The sequence below is a fragment of the Uloborus diversus genome, chromosome 2 (genome assembly GCF_026930045.1).
Source record: "Uloborus diversus isolate 005 chromosome 2, Udiv.v.3.1, whole genome shotgun sequence".
Classification (NCBI taxonomy): domain Eukaryota; kingdom Metazoa; phylum Arthropoda; class Arachnida; order Araneae; family Uloboridae; genus Uloborus; species Uloborus diversus.
In genome coordinates, this window is record NC_072732.1 from 219,813,893 (window position 1) to 219,829,939 (window position 16,047).

General features: G+C 36.1%; 1 protein-coding gene across 6 annotated transcripts in view; it reads left to right on the top strand.

The window, feature by feature from the left end:
• LOC129216277 (uncharacterized protein DDB_G0284459-like) overlaps positions 1 to 15,814 on the top strand; it is a 307,700-nt gene extending 291,886 nt beyond the window's left edge. For all 6 annotated transcript variants that reach the window (XM_054850483.1, XM_054850487.1, XM_054850486.1 and 3 more), the window contains 4 exons: positions 3,753 to 3,844; positions 7,156 to 7,499; positions 9,866 to 10,030; positions 13,786 to 15,814. In XM_054850483.1, the coding sequence (XP_054706458.1) occupies positions 3,753 to 3,844; positions 7,156 to 7,499; positions 9,866 to 10,030; positions 13,786 to 13,834 (650 nt within the window). In that variant the 3' untranslated portion in view covers positions 13,835 to 15,814. The remainder of the gene's footprint in view (positions 1 to 3,752; positions 3,845 to 7,155; positions 7,500 to 9,865; positions 10,031 to 13,785) is intronic.
• Positions 15,815 to 16,047: the final 233 nt, after the last annotated feature.

A 16,047-nucleotide genomic window follows, 5' to 3' on the forward strand; every position in this document is an offset into this window, starting at 1 on the left:
AGTCACTTAAGTTTGTTCTTCTTAATCTGGGTTTTCATTTTATTTTTTCGAAACATGGATTTAGTATCATAGTTGACTTTCTGCTGGCAGAAACTAGCTTTTTGCCATGCGAGTTGCAGATACTGGTCATAACCAGTTTAAATTTGGCAACAGGTGTTTTTTTTTTTTTTTAAACTACTTATGTTTTCATTGTTAGTTATTTCGAATTACTTAAAGATTCTTAACAAGTATCTTAGTTCAATTTCATATTAGCTTCAATTTGTGTCCATGATCGGAAAAAAGCTGTAATAGTAATTAAAATGTTAAATTTCAAAGGAAAAGTATTGCAAAATTGTCTCTTACAGGGAACATAGTTATTATGTTTTGCAGCAAAGGAGTAGCATCAAATTTTAATGAAAAAATAAAGCAGTGTAAATGAGTTAATTTCTAATTTTAGTTAAACCTTATTTTAACACTTTTTTGTTAACATGGTATGAAAACATGATTTACTTTTAGTATGCCATTTATTCCTTTAAGTGCATTCTTTATCTAGATTTACTTTAGTTTAAATTTTTATTTCAAGAAATATTTTAATGGTTTCTGTCAGTAAATGTTGAATGACAATAAAAGCGATGTCTGCATTCGGGTATTTTCTAAAATGAAGTGATTTTTCTCATTTTTGAAGTTGCAAAAGCCATCTTTTTTTAAATATAGCTGAAAAGTTAATTTGTTTATGTTTTCTTTTATTCAATTCATTTTTATATTTTTATTTATATTATTATCATTATTATTATTTTCCCTAGAATTATTTTAATCCCAAAACATATCAGAATTACTCAAAGGTCTAAGCAGGTAAATGTTTTTCAGCAGACAGCGTACTATTAAAATGCATAAAAGAATAATTAAGTCCACCCCATGTTGCTTTTTGTTCTTATTATTATTACTTTTTTTTTTCTTTTTTTTTTTCTCTCTTTCATGTTTTGAATATTTTTAAAAAATGTGATAAGAGGAGACGTCTTGTTTTTAAGACCGTTCATTCTGAAGCGATAAAATGGCTTTTCACTAAGTCATTTATTACTTCCGTATTGAGCATTAATTTTTTGTGAGTCAGGAGGAAGTGGGGGTACCCTGGTTTTATTATTTTTTTAAAAAAATAATAACTTTAAAGTGCAACTGACGATTCAGAAAATTCTTTTTAAATCTACTTTTTCATATCTTGCAGCAACAACGTAAATTAAAAGTTTTAGTTAAAGGGAAAAAATCTTTGCTTTTTTCTATTTCTTTTGATTTTCATTATTTATTTCTTGTTGTATTTCGTCTTGAATAATGTAAATGTAGTTTAGTTCTTTAGCATAGAATTTTAAAATAAGTTTCCTTGCATGGGAATTCAAATCATGCTTTTTTTTTTTTTTTTTTTTGTAATCGTTTTCACTTGAAAATCTATATTGAAATGCTACTTTTGATATTTTTTTAGGTTTGATGTTTCAGCTAAGAGATGGAATGTTATATTTATATCAAAAGGTTTTTAGAATGTAACCACTTTTTTCCATAACATATTCTTGGCATTCTCATAGTTTGCAGGTTTTCCTTTTTCTAACATCAATTAAATTATGTAACAAGCCTTGCGGGGAGAAATGTATGCATTTTTTAACAATAAATGAAATTTCCTAGTGGAAAACTCGTATAGTTTTTCATTTAGGGTGTTGTACTTTTGAAACACACTGTAGTTACAGAAGACTTTCAAGGCTACATTTGGCATGATACTATATTTTATTTGGTTTTGATTTTTGTTTTTTAATAGCCAAAACTGCACCTGTTAAACATTAAACTAGATCTTTGCTAATAGCAAGAAAATAAGTCATTTTATAAGGTAGAGAAAAAACTGAATTTAAACTGCATGAAATGAGTATAATTTTTAAGTGGTATTTTTAAATCTTAAAATTTCAAAGTGATAGAAAAATTTTCTGATGCCTTTGTAAGCTTTTTTTTTTTTACAATGTTGCTAAATTGTTATGATGAAATGCTGCTGGTGTTTCAAACTTTGTTCTATGATTATTTTAGTCACAACAGTTGCAACATTAGATACTGTTATGAAAGAAAAAGAAAAAAAAATGAATTTCAACTGCATGAATGAATAAAACTTTAAGTGATATTTTATTAAATTTCAATACAACAGAAAATGTGTTCACTTTTAGCTTGGTCGGTCTATCAAATTATTTTTTTTTCAATCTTACTTAATGAAGTATAGCTGATGCTTTATGTTCAGTGCAGTGATTATTTTGATTCTAACAGTTGCAGTTTTGTGATTTTTAGTGTTCAAAGAGTGATTTTTTGATCCATGAAACTTTCTGGAATGAACAATCAATCTTGATTACCAATTGCCAAAAAATTGTTTTTTTCAAAATTGATTGTTCATTGTCATACCTCAAATTAATAAGTGTGGTGTTTTCTCTTTTTATAACCTGAAAATTCAAGAACAAAAAAGTTTTTACCTATCGTTTTGGTTTTGGAGTGCAAAGTCATTTTATTTCACTCGCTCTTTGGTCATGGTTTGCATTGAGTGTGATTCGTTTTTGTAGTACATAATATCTTGGCAAAAAATTATATCTAGTGTGATGATTTGAGCTACTGTTTGAAGGACCCGACGTAGTGGCAGATATTCACCCAAACCCTTAGGCTCCCCCCCTACCCCATTCAACCTCATAACCACACTAATTACCCCAGAGAAGGGAATGTGACCTTCACTAGTCTGAGTGGCCATGGAGCTAGGAGTGACCGGTGCAGAAATAGTCATTGGGTAAGATTGATGTTGTTTCTCATCCCCCACTTGCATCAGGGCTCTAACTTTCCCCACTTCTTTGATGTGCTTTTCCCAACTGTGTCATATTTCAGTGAACCTTGCAACAGAGATGTAATTAAAAGTTGGCAGGGCAGATAAAAATGGGGTGTATCTTGGTGTTAAAAGTGTTTGAGTAATAAATATTTTGCAGCTGGCATTTATTCAAAGCTAGTTTTGGTAAGGGATTTCGTTAGTTTTGAATGATTTTGGAAATCTATTTTCGCAAAAAGCTAGCCTGTATTTTTTAAACTTTTTCTGTGAAAGGAATGTTATCTATCTGCGAGTAATTAATTTAGGTTGAAGCACATAGATAGAGATATACATACATCAAACATTTATGTGTGTATCCGTGTGTGAGTTTCCTTTTGGTTTTTTTTTTTAAATTAATATCAGTTGAAGGGCAATTGCTTCTGCTAGAATTTCCAAAATGGATAGTTGAACTTTTGTATTCATGCTCAGTGCAACAATTATTTTTTTTCTAGTATTATATGTTTAAGAATTTGAAACGTAAATAGGACTTATACATTGTGTACATTTTATTTTCATTCTTCTTTAAAATTCATTTTATAATTGAACAAAAAAATAATTTGAAATAATCTGACCCATTTAAAAATCTAATAATTTGGCTTTAGAAATAAAGTACAATCACTTTTCAAGAACATAATAGTTGATATTGTTCAAAATCTATGGCCAAATGACATTTTAGCGTTTAAAGAAAATATTAGATATCGGGCTATAACCATGCTACTTTATTTAAGCAAGACTACATGAATGCTTTTAGCCAAATGAGTTGCAATGAAAATTTTCAGTGTGAGTAAATTTTTAGAGTGTGAATTTTCCTTTCTTCAATGTCATCAATCAGATTTTAAAAGCGGTATAATTAAGTGCATTAGTTTTCGCCTCTTTACTTATTGGGCATTATTTGCTATTTCAGGAGATTCAGACTGTCTTCTCATGAACGGACCCATGAGGCCTGTCTCGTCTCGCATAAAATCACCACAGAATGACACCTGGGGACAGCAAAAGGTTTGTAAATTGTATTGAATTGAATTCAATCTTTTGCTTAATGTTAACAAAAAATACAAACCCAAAAAAATTAATCAAAACGATGATAACCAAGTGTGCAGAAATGACTATAAACTGATGCTATCCGAACATGTAGATTCAGAATGGGACACAAATCCTGAGGCTCAAGGTGGCAACCTTTCTGAGTTTCAGAATTTTCTGAATTTTAGATCTTGGCATAAAATTGTTGAAAACTACTGTCTAACCACGGATTGGACGGAAAGGCAAGCATCCGGTTTACACACAGAAATGGAAGCATCTATTAGTTTTCAGGGATGTCAGATTTTGCAGATGTATGTTAAATTAAGCAGAGTCTCATTCAAATGAGAGGAACACGCGCATCAAATTTTTATGTTTCCCCTCATTCAGATGGAGTCGCCTTAATTGGATGTTTGCCAATTCCATACAATCTGCGGTCAAACAGTATGGTATCATGCGATATTTGGCAAGTTTTTCTAAATTTCGTTGTCCTTGCACCAAAGTTTTCTTTTTAATCGACTTTACTTAGGTAGCTAAAAGAGTCAAAGATAATAAATATTACCAGCGCTGTGTGATCTGTGGATGTTCATTTTCTTTATCATGCGTTATTCAATGTGCAGATCAATGCAATGTGTGCTAATAGAAAACAAAAAGATGTATCATAAATGAAATTGGATGCCAAAAGATTGCTACGTAACTGTTACTGCAAAACGTTAGTTTATTACATGTGATGCATGGCATTCATTATACACGTGCTGTGCTTTCAACTAGAAATAGCCAATCGTTAACAATTTTGAACATTTAGAATTTTTTAAAAAATGAAAAAAAAATCACTTTATTTATTTAACTTTATTATTTTTATAAATAGATTATTTTTTGAGCAATCAAGAAAATTATTGATTCCACTTCAACCAAAACCTGACGTCTGCATCCACTTTGGAATTGATACTTATTAGTCACACAACTCCTTTTTTATTTCATTGAATTATTAATTCCCAAATAATCACACATCATTGATTTTTATGGCAAAATTCATCCCAAATTTATTCCTATTTTTTACATGAAAATTTAAAATTCAGTCTACAACTCTGATTTTAAAAAATTAACTATCTTTCAAACATGCTACTCTTACAACACAATTATGGTGAAGATAAATTTTCGTCTATAACATCTTTTCACCATAAAACCATTCAAAAATGTATCATAAACTCGAAAACATTACTAAGTTTCAATCTATTCTTACATCTAAGATTTAAAAAAAAATTCTCAATTTACTTTCCAGTATTAAAAAAAATTGGATTCAAAGAAGTGTTATTTTGAACTAAACGTTCAAACAATAGTTATGATATATCTTGGTAACTATAACCACTGCCCCTGTAAGTTAAATGCCCATTGCTTTGTTGTTTTTAACATTGAGCAAAAAAAGTTATAATTTACTTGTTCATAGTGCTATCTTTTTGAAATACTGTCAGCCCCACATAATTGGGTAACAAATAAACTAATACTTCGTTTATAAGAATAAAATATACTTAAACTGAATATTTTCCCATAGACCTAATGTTAAATATCCAAGTTTAATAAAACAGTTTCCACGAATAATCCAATAAGACTGATATGCATTTGCAAATATCCTTTTTTTTTTGCATAGACAATATTTTGCAATGAGAAGTATGCGTCATAGATTAAGAGGTTTTGCAGGTTAAATGTGTTATTTTCAAAAGACAAAACAAAAGAAACAAACAATTGATAGATTCAAGTCTGGATTAATGTATTTACAAATTTATCCGTGTTACAGGAAACTTGCTTCATCTTGCTATATGTCCAAACAATGGGTACGCTGAACCGCAACAAAACAATAGTATTGTCAACACAAATAAACACATAAAATATAAAAATAATTATGCTGCCAAGAAACATCATGAATAAATAAGTAAATAAATACTGCAAAATAAAGGCAGTGTGAAAGGTACTTTTTTTACAAAATGGGGACACACTGTATTGGTAGCGTTCGTTGATCAACCAGTAGCAAGGCCTCCTAAATACTAAATGCCTGTCGCTTTTTCACTTTTAACATAGAGCAAAATGATCCTGATAAGCAAACTTACACTATAAGTACTTACATATAAGTACTTACTATAACTTACATATAAGTACTCTTGCTACTGCCGTCTATCAAAGGTCGAAGGTATTAGAAATTAATAGCGGAGTTAGGTAATCGGTTGTTTTCTAAATTCAAATTTTGGAATTAACCAATTAACGATGGGATTTGAATTGTTTGAACCCATCTCCATAGCAACGCTACCCTTGTATTGCCGCCAGGTAGCGATGAAAGTGTACCGGCATAGGATCACTTTTTGAGGCAAATGTGATAGGCATTTAGTATTTAGGAGGCGATGCCGGTAGCTTATCGGTCGGTTGATCACATGACAAATAATCAGAGCTGCCAACCTTTGAAAATCCAAAATCGTAGCTGCATTCTGCCGGGGGGGGGGGGGGGCATGGCTGCTGCATCAGGATCAAACATTGAGGAAGCGTCAACAGTATAATGAACAAAATAACGATACTCAATGAATTTTAAATATGATGCAGAAAATATAAATACGGGATAAAAGATTTTATACTGAATGATAAATTCTTGTACCTTTCACCCGGTCAGCATGTCTTTTTGAAGTAACATGGATTAAGTAATTGCTTGCGGCAATCCTCACGACCACCATGTTCAACTGAGAAATCGCTATTGCAAATATTACATCTTCCTTAACCCGTCTTTAAAGATGAAATAAGGAATGGCCAAGTGCTTTTCTATTCTTCACGATATTGCATGAAAAGACAAAAACGCATGGAACAAACACGCCAACATATTTTGGCAGTTTTTCCATTTTTCTGCTGAAGAACCCATAAAGTGCATGAAAACTGAACCAGCAGCACACGTGTAGAAAATTGCTTTTCTGAACTTACCAGTTTAGTTTTCATGCAGTTTATGATTTTTTTCCCCCGTTCTTGGGATTATAAATTAAGAAAAATAGAACCATAGTTTTGTACCCACTTTTGTAGTTTCGTAGTTTAAAGCTGTAATTGGTAGAAACTAAGATTTTTTTGTAGCAGTCGGCAGCTCTGCAAATAATGACGTCAACTCCAATGCTTTAGCATGCGCTGACGTCATTAGCTGTCACGTGATCGACCGACCGGTCGAGCTCACGGAACGCAAGCATTGTATCATTTGCTATTTGAGCGTTGCCTCGTGAAGTCCGAATGTGTGGATCCGACTCACGTGCGGCGTCTCCCTCCCCCAGGTCCCTTCCGTGAGGAAGCAGAACCCGGACGCTTTGACTGAAATCAGGTACAACCAGAACCACTGGCTTATCCAGGAGGCGGAGATGCGGCGCATCGCGGAGCAGAGGGAGCGTCTGCGCGCCGCCCGCCAGTCCGACCCTCGGACCCATCTCGCGGAAGATGACGTCTGCAGCGCCCACGGGGTCCAGAAGTACCCCCCCGGCGGTGAGCTCGGACAAGCCCCTGGTCTTCTCCCGGAGGAACGTGCTGCCCCAGACGCCGCCCGCCAAGCCCTCCAGGCAGCAAGAGCACGTGCTGTCCGTCAGCGGGAGGAAGAGGTGCTCGCACTGCGGAGAGGAGCTGGGTGAGTACCTTCCTGTTTGCTTCACTCGGTGCACGGCCCCACTAGACGGCACTGACACTCAACGGACCTTGACAATTTATGAGTTTTCTGTGTTAAACCGATGCAGCTCACGCATCCACCAATCAATGCTTAGGTTTCAAAGTTTTTATTTTTGATTGGACGTCGCCCATTTTGTGATACCATTGATGAATGATATCACCTATTAACTTTAATACTTCTTGCAGAGTTAGTGAAAGAACTAACATTTCATCAACTTTCTGTGAATAACAGATGAAGAGACTTCTTTAAAATAACTAAAATTTATTAACATGTGAGAAAAGGTAAATATAATTGTATAAACTATTAACTGAAGCCAAAGGTAAAAGATTAATTAAATATGACTAGCAAGTTAGTTAAGCTCATCCTAATGCTGCTCGCTAATCTATTACTACAATCAGCTAGGCATCGTCGGCAATCCGCTGAACAATACGAGCTCCACCCAAGCTACCTTTTACAGGACAGACATCGCCGAACGAGTCTTAAAAAAGAGAGAGCAAATCTCAACTCCATTCTCTGTTAAATAGCCTGTCCCCATAAGTATTCACATCAATGCCTTCACGTCCACGCAACCAATGAGGATGCACCAAGTGGCGGAGACGCCTCCCCGCTAAGCCAATGGCGGGAGTCCGTTACGTCACGCGTCCGATCCGACCGCTCACTTCCGATTCCCTCGGATCGTCGGTTCGAACGAGCATCTGTTGATTATCGTGATGTTCAGTTACCTGGGCAAGAGTAAGTGTAGAGATGTTTGTAGAACTTCTATTTCTAACATTTTGACCACAAGAAGCGCTGAACGGAACCCCTGCATCCACCAGTCAAAGGCAACGTAATGGAAACAGGGGCTCCCTGTAGCACCCTCTTTGTTCCCATGAGTTTCACCGCCTATAAGATTTAAGTGGGACCTATAAGTGCGGGGGGCAAGAAATTTTTGGAAGCTGAAGACTGTACTTTTAGCTATCTTTGGGTGATTTAAGGGAAATCTTCCCCAAAAAATTTTCAAAGCTGAAGTATCAAAAGAAGCATCTTTGGTGATGTAAAGGTAACTTCCCGAAAATAATCCTGGAACTGACGTCTTAAAAAAGCAAATTTAGGACATCTTTAGCAAACGGAGGGCAAGGTGTTCTGCCCACAGGTCATTAGGTTACAATGTGCATTTAAATACAAGTACAGTAAAATCCCGATTATCTGTGGAACAGGGTGGTGCGAGAACCGCGGATAATTTGAATAGTAGGTAAAAAATAATGATTAGTGCAAACAATAGCAAAAAATAACATTAATAACACTCACACATCAAGGATGGATACAAGGGAATAGCGTTGGGGGCGATCGCCCCCTCCTTGAGAAGAGGTACAAGAACATTTTTCCTACAGTATTAAAGTTCCACAAATGCAATTTTGCATCATTCTACGATGGCGTAAGGAGAAAGGGAGCTCTTCTCAAAATTTGAGTCTTGAAAACAAAATCTTAGTCCATCTTTTATTACTCTAGCTGCTGGATTTTTTTCGAAACTGAAGTTCCAAAACCTTTGTTTTAGGCGATCAACGATGATATTAGAGATAGATTTGAGGGCTCTCGATGAACAATTTTCAAAAGAAACACAACTGTAGGGTACCTTTGATTAGGTAAGGTTAAGAGTTGGGGTTTAGCATACTCCTCTGAAAGTGTTTAGAAAATGAAGAGTAAAGAGCAAAAAATAATCGCCTCCTCCTTGAAATTTTTCCGGATCCGTCCTTGTCACTCATACATTTGAATTATAACTAAAGACACTGCTATGTTGCATCAACTAACATTGAATATAAAAAAAATCTAAAAGTGAACAACAACACAATCTCAAGTTTAAATAAGTAAAGAATAATAATGAAAAGACCCGCAAAAAATTTGACCTCAAAAAATTTGACTGCTGATAATCGAGAGTTTTGCTGTATTTGAAAGCATTCATTTTTTTTCCACAATTTCACATACTACTAGTCCAACCACGGATTGCACGGAATCTTCAAACGTCCAGATGAGACGAATCTATGTGAATAAGGGGGAAAAGTAAAAATTTGACGCGCATATTCCGCTCATTTAAATGAGACTCTGCTTCTGCAAAAGCTGACATTGCCAAAAAAATAATAGATTCGTCCATTCCTGGCTGTAAAATGGATGTTTGTCTTTCCATACAATCCTTGGTCAGACAGTATAATGGTCGCCATGAATATCAAAATCTGGCATTTATCGGCATTTCGTACTTGTCTCGTTCAGCTGCAGTTTAAATGCACATTTATGTCTGAAGATGAAATTGATTCATGTCTATTGTCGTCATTGAACTGTTTTCCCTCTCGCAGGCAGGGGTGCGGCCATGATCATCGAGTCCCTGCAGCTGTACTACCACATCCAGTGCTTCCAGTGCTGCGTGTGCCAGGCGCAGCTGGGCAACGGCTCCTGCGGCACCGACGTCCGGGTGCGCAACAACAAGCTGCACTGCCACAACTGCTACAGCAACGACGAGGGTGAGGCTCTCATTCTTCTTCTTTTCTTCTTCTTCGGCGGTCGCCGGTCGACGTTCTGGTCCCTTTCCCCGACTCGGACTGGGGGCACCGCCGTCCTGTGCGGGCGCGGCTCCTCCGGTCCCGAGCACTGTGTTAGCCTAACACGTGATCTTAACCCTTGTAACTCTGCTCCAATGGTTAGCAGATGCCTTTGTCTCATGTCTGAAAGCGTCTTCGAAGATTTGAAGTAACAGAAGTCACTAAAAACTAACTTCAATTTATCTTTTGATTTTACTAATAAAAAAGCTGAAAGTCTGTCAGGATCTCTGTGACGTGCATAGCATCTAGACCGTTTGGCTGATTTTCATGAAATTGGGCACAAAGTTAGTTTGTAGCATGGGGGTGTGCACCTCGAAACGATGTTTCCAAAATTCGATTTTTTTCCTTTTTCTATTCCAATTATAAGAACAAAATTACCATAAGATGGACGAGGAAATGACCAAGTTATCGTAACGTGGAATCGTAACATGGGCTCAAGCCAATTGGCGAGAAAATTCACCATACACTATTTGTAAACATACAGGCGAACCAAAAGACCTTTTGATTTTCTATTACGGGCAAAGCCGTGCGGGTACCACTCGTTCATTCCATAAAGAAACAAGTGAGTAAATTCATTTTCCACTTACCTTTTAAAATGAATTGGTGGGAATAAAACCTGAATAGACATTTTGTGGCTATCACACTGTCCTCCGGTAGCCGCTTCTGGCGGTCGGTGGCGTCCATGTCCTACGCACACTCATACACATGCATGCTTATACACATACACACACACGCATGCGCCTTTACACACATACAACAAGCCAATGTATCCTTCTACGTCTGTGGAACCAGGTTCTGGCCTGCCTGAGGTGGCCAGTCGGTGGATTTTCGAGATGCAGAAAATCATCAGCGCTCATGTCGTATGATTATCAGGGTTCGTATGCTCCTTCAAAACTCCTCCAATACTCCTTCATTTAGGAAATTTTTTGAAGGGCCCTTCAAACTCCTTCATTTTGGTTTTAACTCCTTCAAAACTCCTTCTTTCTTAGTTCAAGGCTACATAGTCCTCCTCCGTGACAATAACTTGAAATACTTCAGTCGACAACATAACTGTGTCACAAGGTCAAGGATACTGTCTGACCACAGATTGTATGGAAAAACAAACACCAGTTTTACAGCCGGAAATGCACGAATCTATTATTTTTTAGCCATGCCCGGGGGGGGGGGGGGGGGTCCATGGCGCAAATTGCGTCATTAGAATTTTTAAGGCAGTTTTTTCAAGGGGTATTTCTTTCTTTTTTGAGGGCTTTTATTCTGGATGGGTACTCTGTCACACTTAAGGGTTGCTCCATCGCTTGGGGGAGGGAGAGACTCTGAATTTGCATTCTAAAACCAACGATTGCAGTAAAGTTCACAAAAAAATTTCACTGATTTTAAACTTTTCCGAAGTACAAAATGCCACACAATGACACAATTATCCTTCTGGCTAACGTCAGAAGGATAATTCTAAAAGATCTAAGCGAGCTCAGTAACCAAATTATTGGTGATTGGAGTTATTAAACTGCTTAGAGCGCAGGAGTGATATCTAAAACAAAATCCCTGTGCAGCATAAAAAAAGTCCAAATTGACTGAAGTTTCCCTCCTTCTTCTTAATTAATTTACTTCAACTTTTCTACAATCTTTTTCCATCACCGTAAAGGGGGATAAAACAAAATTGCCAATAGTGAGACGGGCAATGCTTAAATTCTGCACCCTCTAAGTCGGTGGGGGTTCTCATTTGCAAACACCAAGCTGCCTCATTTTTGTGCAGCTGGTTATGCAAACTATGCTAAATATGTGCACATATACTTGCAACACTATCTGAAACTTTTGAATACATTACGGGATAAAAAAAAATTGATCACATCAAACATTAGCTAAAACATCAGCTATCCAACGATCCAACGCAGTGACAAATTTAGGTGGTCCCAGAACCTGTAGTGATTCAACGATAGAAGTCTTGAGAGCTATGAGCAACTGTAGAATGCTAAATACTGCTCTTCCCTCTCTACGGGTATTGACTCAAGTTGGTGTTGCTCTCCGTTACTGTTCAGTCGCTGATAATAAGATGAGTTGTGATAAGACCTTTAACGTTGGGGTAGTAACATCAAAGGATATGGAAGACAAACAATTTAGTGGCATTTCTTTTAAAGAACTTATTTTTTTTTATTAAGCAGTTATGTCTCTAGCTTCTGTTAGTAGTTATTATCTGTAAAGATGTGTAAGCCCAAACCATCTTTTACACCGAATGGTATGAACAGTAAAGATGGAATAAAAAATTGCTAAAAACTTCTAGTACGAGTTATGCGCTGATCCTTTTGACTTTTTTGAATACTTTTATAACATACACAACTCTCACTCTACAAACGTCGTCCATCGAATGCCATATAAAAACATTTTTCTTCTTAAAAGTTTCACTGTTGTTTGGTCGTGGTTAGCTTCAAGCACCTGGCCCACAAAAAATTTGGGTACGTTTGCTGTCAAGAAATACACTAGAACCTATTTGCCAGTACTTTCTGCTGGATTAATAAAATCCCACTCCCCCTCGATCCATTCATCCTGAATTTGTATTTTCTGATCTTCTGCCGTCGATTTCGTAAGATAGTCTTCAATCTGGCCATCATCTTATTCATTAGACGACCTCCGCTTATCATTTTCTTCTTCTGAACTTTCCTCTTCAGTCTTTTTCTTTGATCACTTCTTGTCACATTTGAGGTTTTTCTTCACTACTTGGTCTTTTTATTTCTTCTTCAAACCGCATTTTCTGGCTTGTGAAGATTTCATTAAACTATTTTTTCGGTGCATCGGTAAGGATTTTTATGTCCCCAGTCTTCCTTGTCTCTTTTCCCGCTTGTACCTTGATTGTACCTTGGGCATTCACTTGTTTTGTGTGCCCAAGGTACAAACAAAATGTATGACCAAAGTGCACGAAAGTGACTTTCCAAATACTTTTGAAAAAACACCAAACTGTTGCTAATAAAACAGAAAATCTGATAGCACATCGTGAAGCGCATATTTCAAAGCATCAAAATAATCTAGCTCTGAATTTTTTAAAAAAATTACCCCTCACCAAATAATACAGGTGATTGGGCGAGAAAAATTTACTTCCTACCACTTGTTTCTAAAATCTGAAATGGCGGCCGATGGAGTGACCGAAATACAGGAGCAGTGTTGCCCCAACATGCGTGTCAATTTCCCACATTCACATGAGTATCCCTTCCCAAATGACAGAGATAGCAGGGGGTGTCCAAGCTACACGACCTTCCCCTACTGCATAGTTAAAATATCACTAGAAAGGTGGTGCAAAATGTAGAGTATATATTTCACCATTTCACTTTGCCCACATTCCTCTACAATTGAGGCAGTGAGAAGCAAAGGGATGTAAGTGGACATTTTCAAGTTTCGAGTAAAACGACTATAAAGATAACGTCCTAGGTAGGCTTTTATTGAATTTTTTTCTAAATCATGCTGCACAGCAGCACCTACCAGGGCTACTAGTACCATCTCTTGCCCCAAGGCAGAGGCGAGTTTCACCTACCATGTGTACTGGTTATCTCCAAATTTTTTTAATTTTGCCCCTTACATCCCTTTGCTTCTCACTGCCTCAATTGATCCTTTTTTAACATTATTATTGGTATGAGTAACTTTATATTGTTTTAAAATGTTTTATTTCTGACTTTTTGCCTCTTATTTTTCAGCTGGTTTGAAGTTCAGCCAAGTTTAGAGCCAATGCCGAATAAATTGTAAATATAACCAGAGAACAGACTTCGAGCGAAAGAGGGCGTTCTCTTCCTTCCGGTTCCATCGATCTTCTAGCGATCAGTATTCAAAAACAGCTGCTGGGGCCATCGATGGCCAGGACGAGCCGCCATTTTGATGGCAGATGTGTCATCGACGCCATTCGAGTTCAGATTTTATTTTTGTTACTCTCATCCTCTTGGACAGGCAGCCTTCGGTTCGAAGCGAAGACTTGCTCAAAATGTTCTGCGGACCTCTCGAAGCATCTTTGTTTGCCTGTAGCGTCTTGTTGGTTGTGAGAGTTTAACCCATTAAGGATATATGGGCAGTTTCATTTTAAAAGATTTATCACTTGTTGTTCAAAACAGCCAACAGATTGTGTTATTGCATGATCTTGATGAAGAATATGAACTCTACTTCTACAACATGCAGTTAAACATTATTTGAATATTGTTCATGGACATTGTCAAAATTTAATTGCATGATATGGAAGTAGAGTCAATGTTCTTCAAAAACTTCATGCAGTGAAAAAAATTTTTTTTTTAAAGTCTTTGCAGAGTGTTTTGCATAATTTGATTCATCTGTAACAGTAAAATTGCCCATGTTTGTCCTCCAAGCTCGAGTTTAAGAATGATCAAACATAAATAATTTTTAAATGATTTTGTTTTACAGTTTATTGAGACATCAGAATCTTAATATTGGCAAGGGGGAGAGGTGTTAAAAATTATCCCACCACCCTGCAGAAAACATCGCAAACTTCAACTCTACTTTAGAGATAATTAGTCCAAAAAGATTTATAATCTTCAGTGGGACTTTTTTTTTAAATAACAAAATATTTCTTATTTTAAATTGATTGTGGAGTTAGTTTTATTATTATTTTTTTTAATTATGTGGGGGGGGGGGAGACTTAAAGCTAAATTTACCCTGATTTTTTACGACTATCTCCAGTGTAACGCAACCAGAAAAGAAACACTGTAGTTGATCCATTCACTAACAGAAAGTTCTTCATTTGGTAGATTTTTTAAATGGACATTTTTGATGCCCTCCCTCCCTTCCTTTAATAAATGGTGAGGGAGAGAGGGTAGCCCTCTCAAATCAACCAACACGACAGCACTCGAAATATTTATGAATCCTATGTTGCTGATCCCTCGTCAAAATGCATCTTGTGCTGAAGTACAGAAAATTCTAGAAAAATCATCGTCGTAGGCAATTATTTCGAGTCTATCGCGACTTCTGAAAACAGCCATCATGTAGCATTGTACATATGTAAAACTATGTATGTTGTTAATAGATTTGTGTGAAGTCATTATAATATTACTTGCCAATGTTGTATATTGCTCTATTATATTAATTTTATCGCGCTAAATTTTCGCATGTAAAATGAATGCATAGATGTTTATTTGTACTGTGATATATCAATTTCAACTATCAATGGGGCTTTTATAATTTTATATGCTCGCCAACTTTGTCGCCAAACACGGCAAGAGTATGATGCACTGAGCAAAATCTCTCTGGAAGTTGATTGTAACACGAAATTCTTCCCATTTTGATGTGGATTGGCAACATCTAAACAAGTTTGGTGACAGACTTGGCGAACATGCGAAAATCACCCCCCACAAAGTTCATGTAAATTAAAGAATTAGGATTATTGTTTATTCTGTATATTATTAGTAAAATATGACTTGAAAAATTTGTGCCTTATAGTATTGACGAATTAAAGTCGATCCGAACAGCCAAACATGAACCTGCGTGATGTGAAGTTCCTGTACCTTAAAAGTAATCTTGCTACCTGAAAAGATATATATTCAGACCTTTTTCATATAAAATTTATTCTCGTGTAAATAAAATCTATTTTGAATGTCATAAAACTGTATTTTTGCAACCAAAATCATGATATGAAAATTATTTTTATTGGTGCAATAATCCTGTGCCACCATTAAAAGCTACAGCTGAGACTATTGTTTTCAAATAAAATTTTATTTTAAAAAATGTGTTTTTTTTATATGCAGAAACATGTTTTTTTTTCTTCCTATACGTTACTCATTAGCTAATTTTTTATAAATACCCATTTCATTCATTGCCCTACATTAGGAGCTTCCTTCTACATTTATAAATTGAACAACACAAAGGAGGCAGTGAAGCAAAGGGATGTAAGTGAACATTTTTCAAGTTTTGAGTAAAACGCGTTCAAAGATCAGATCCTAGGTAGGCTTTCGTTGATT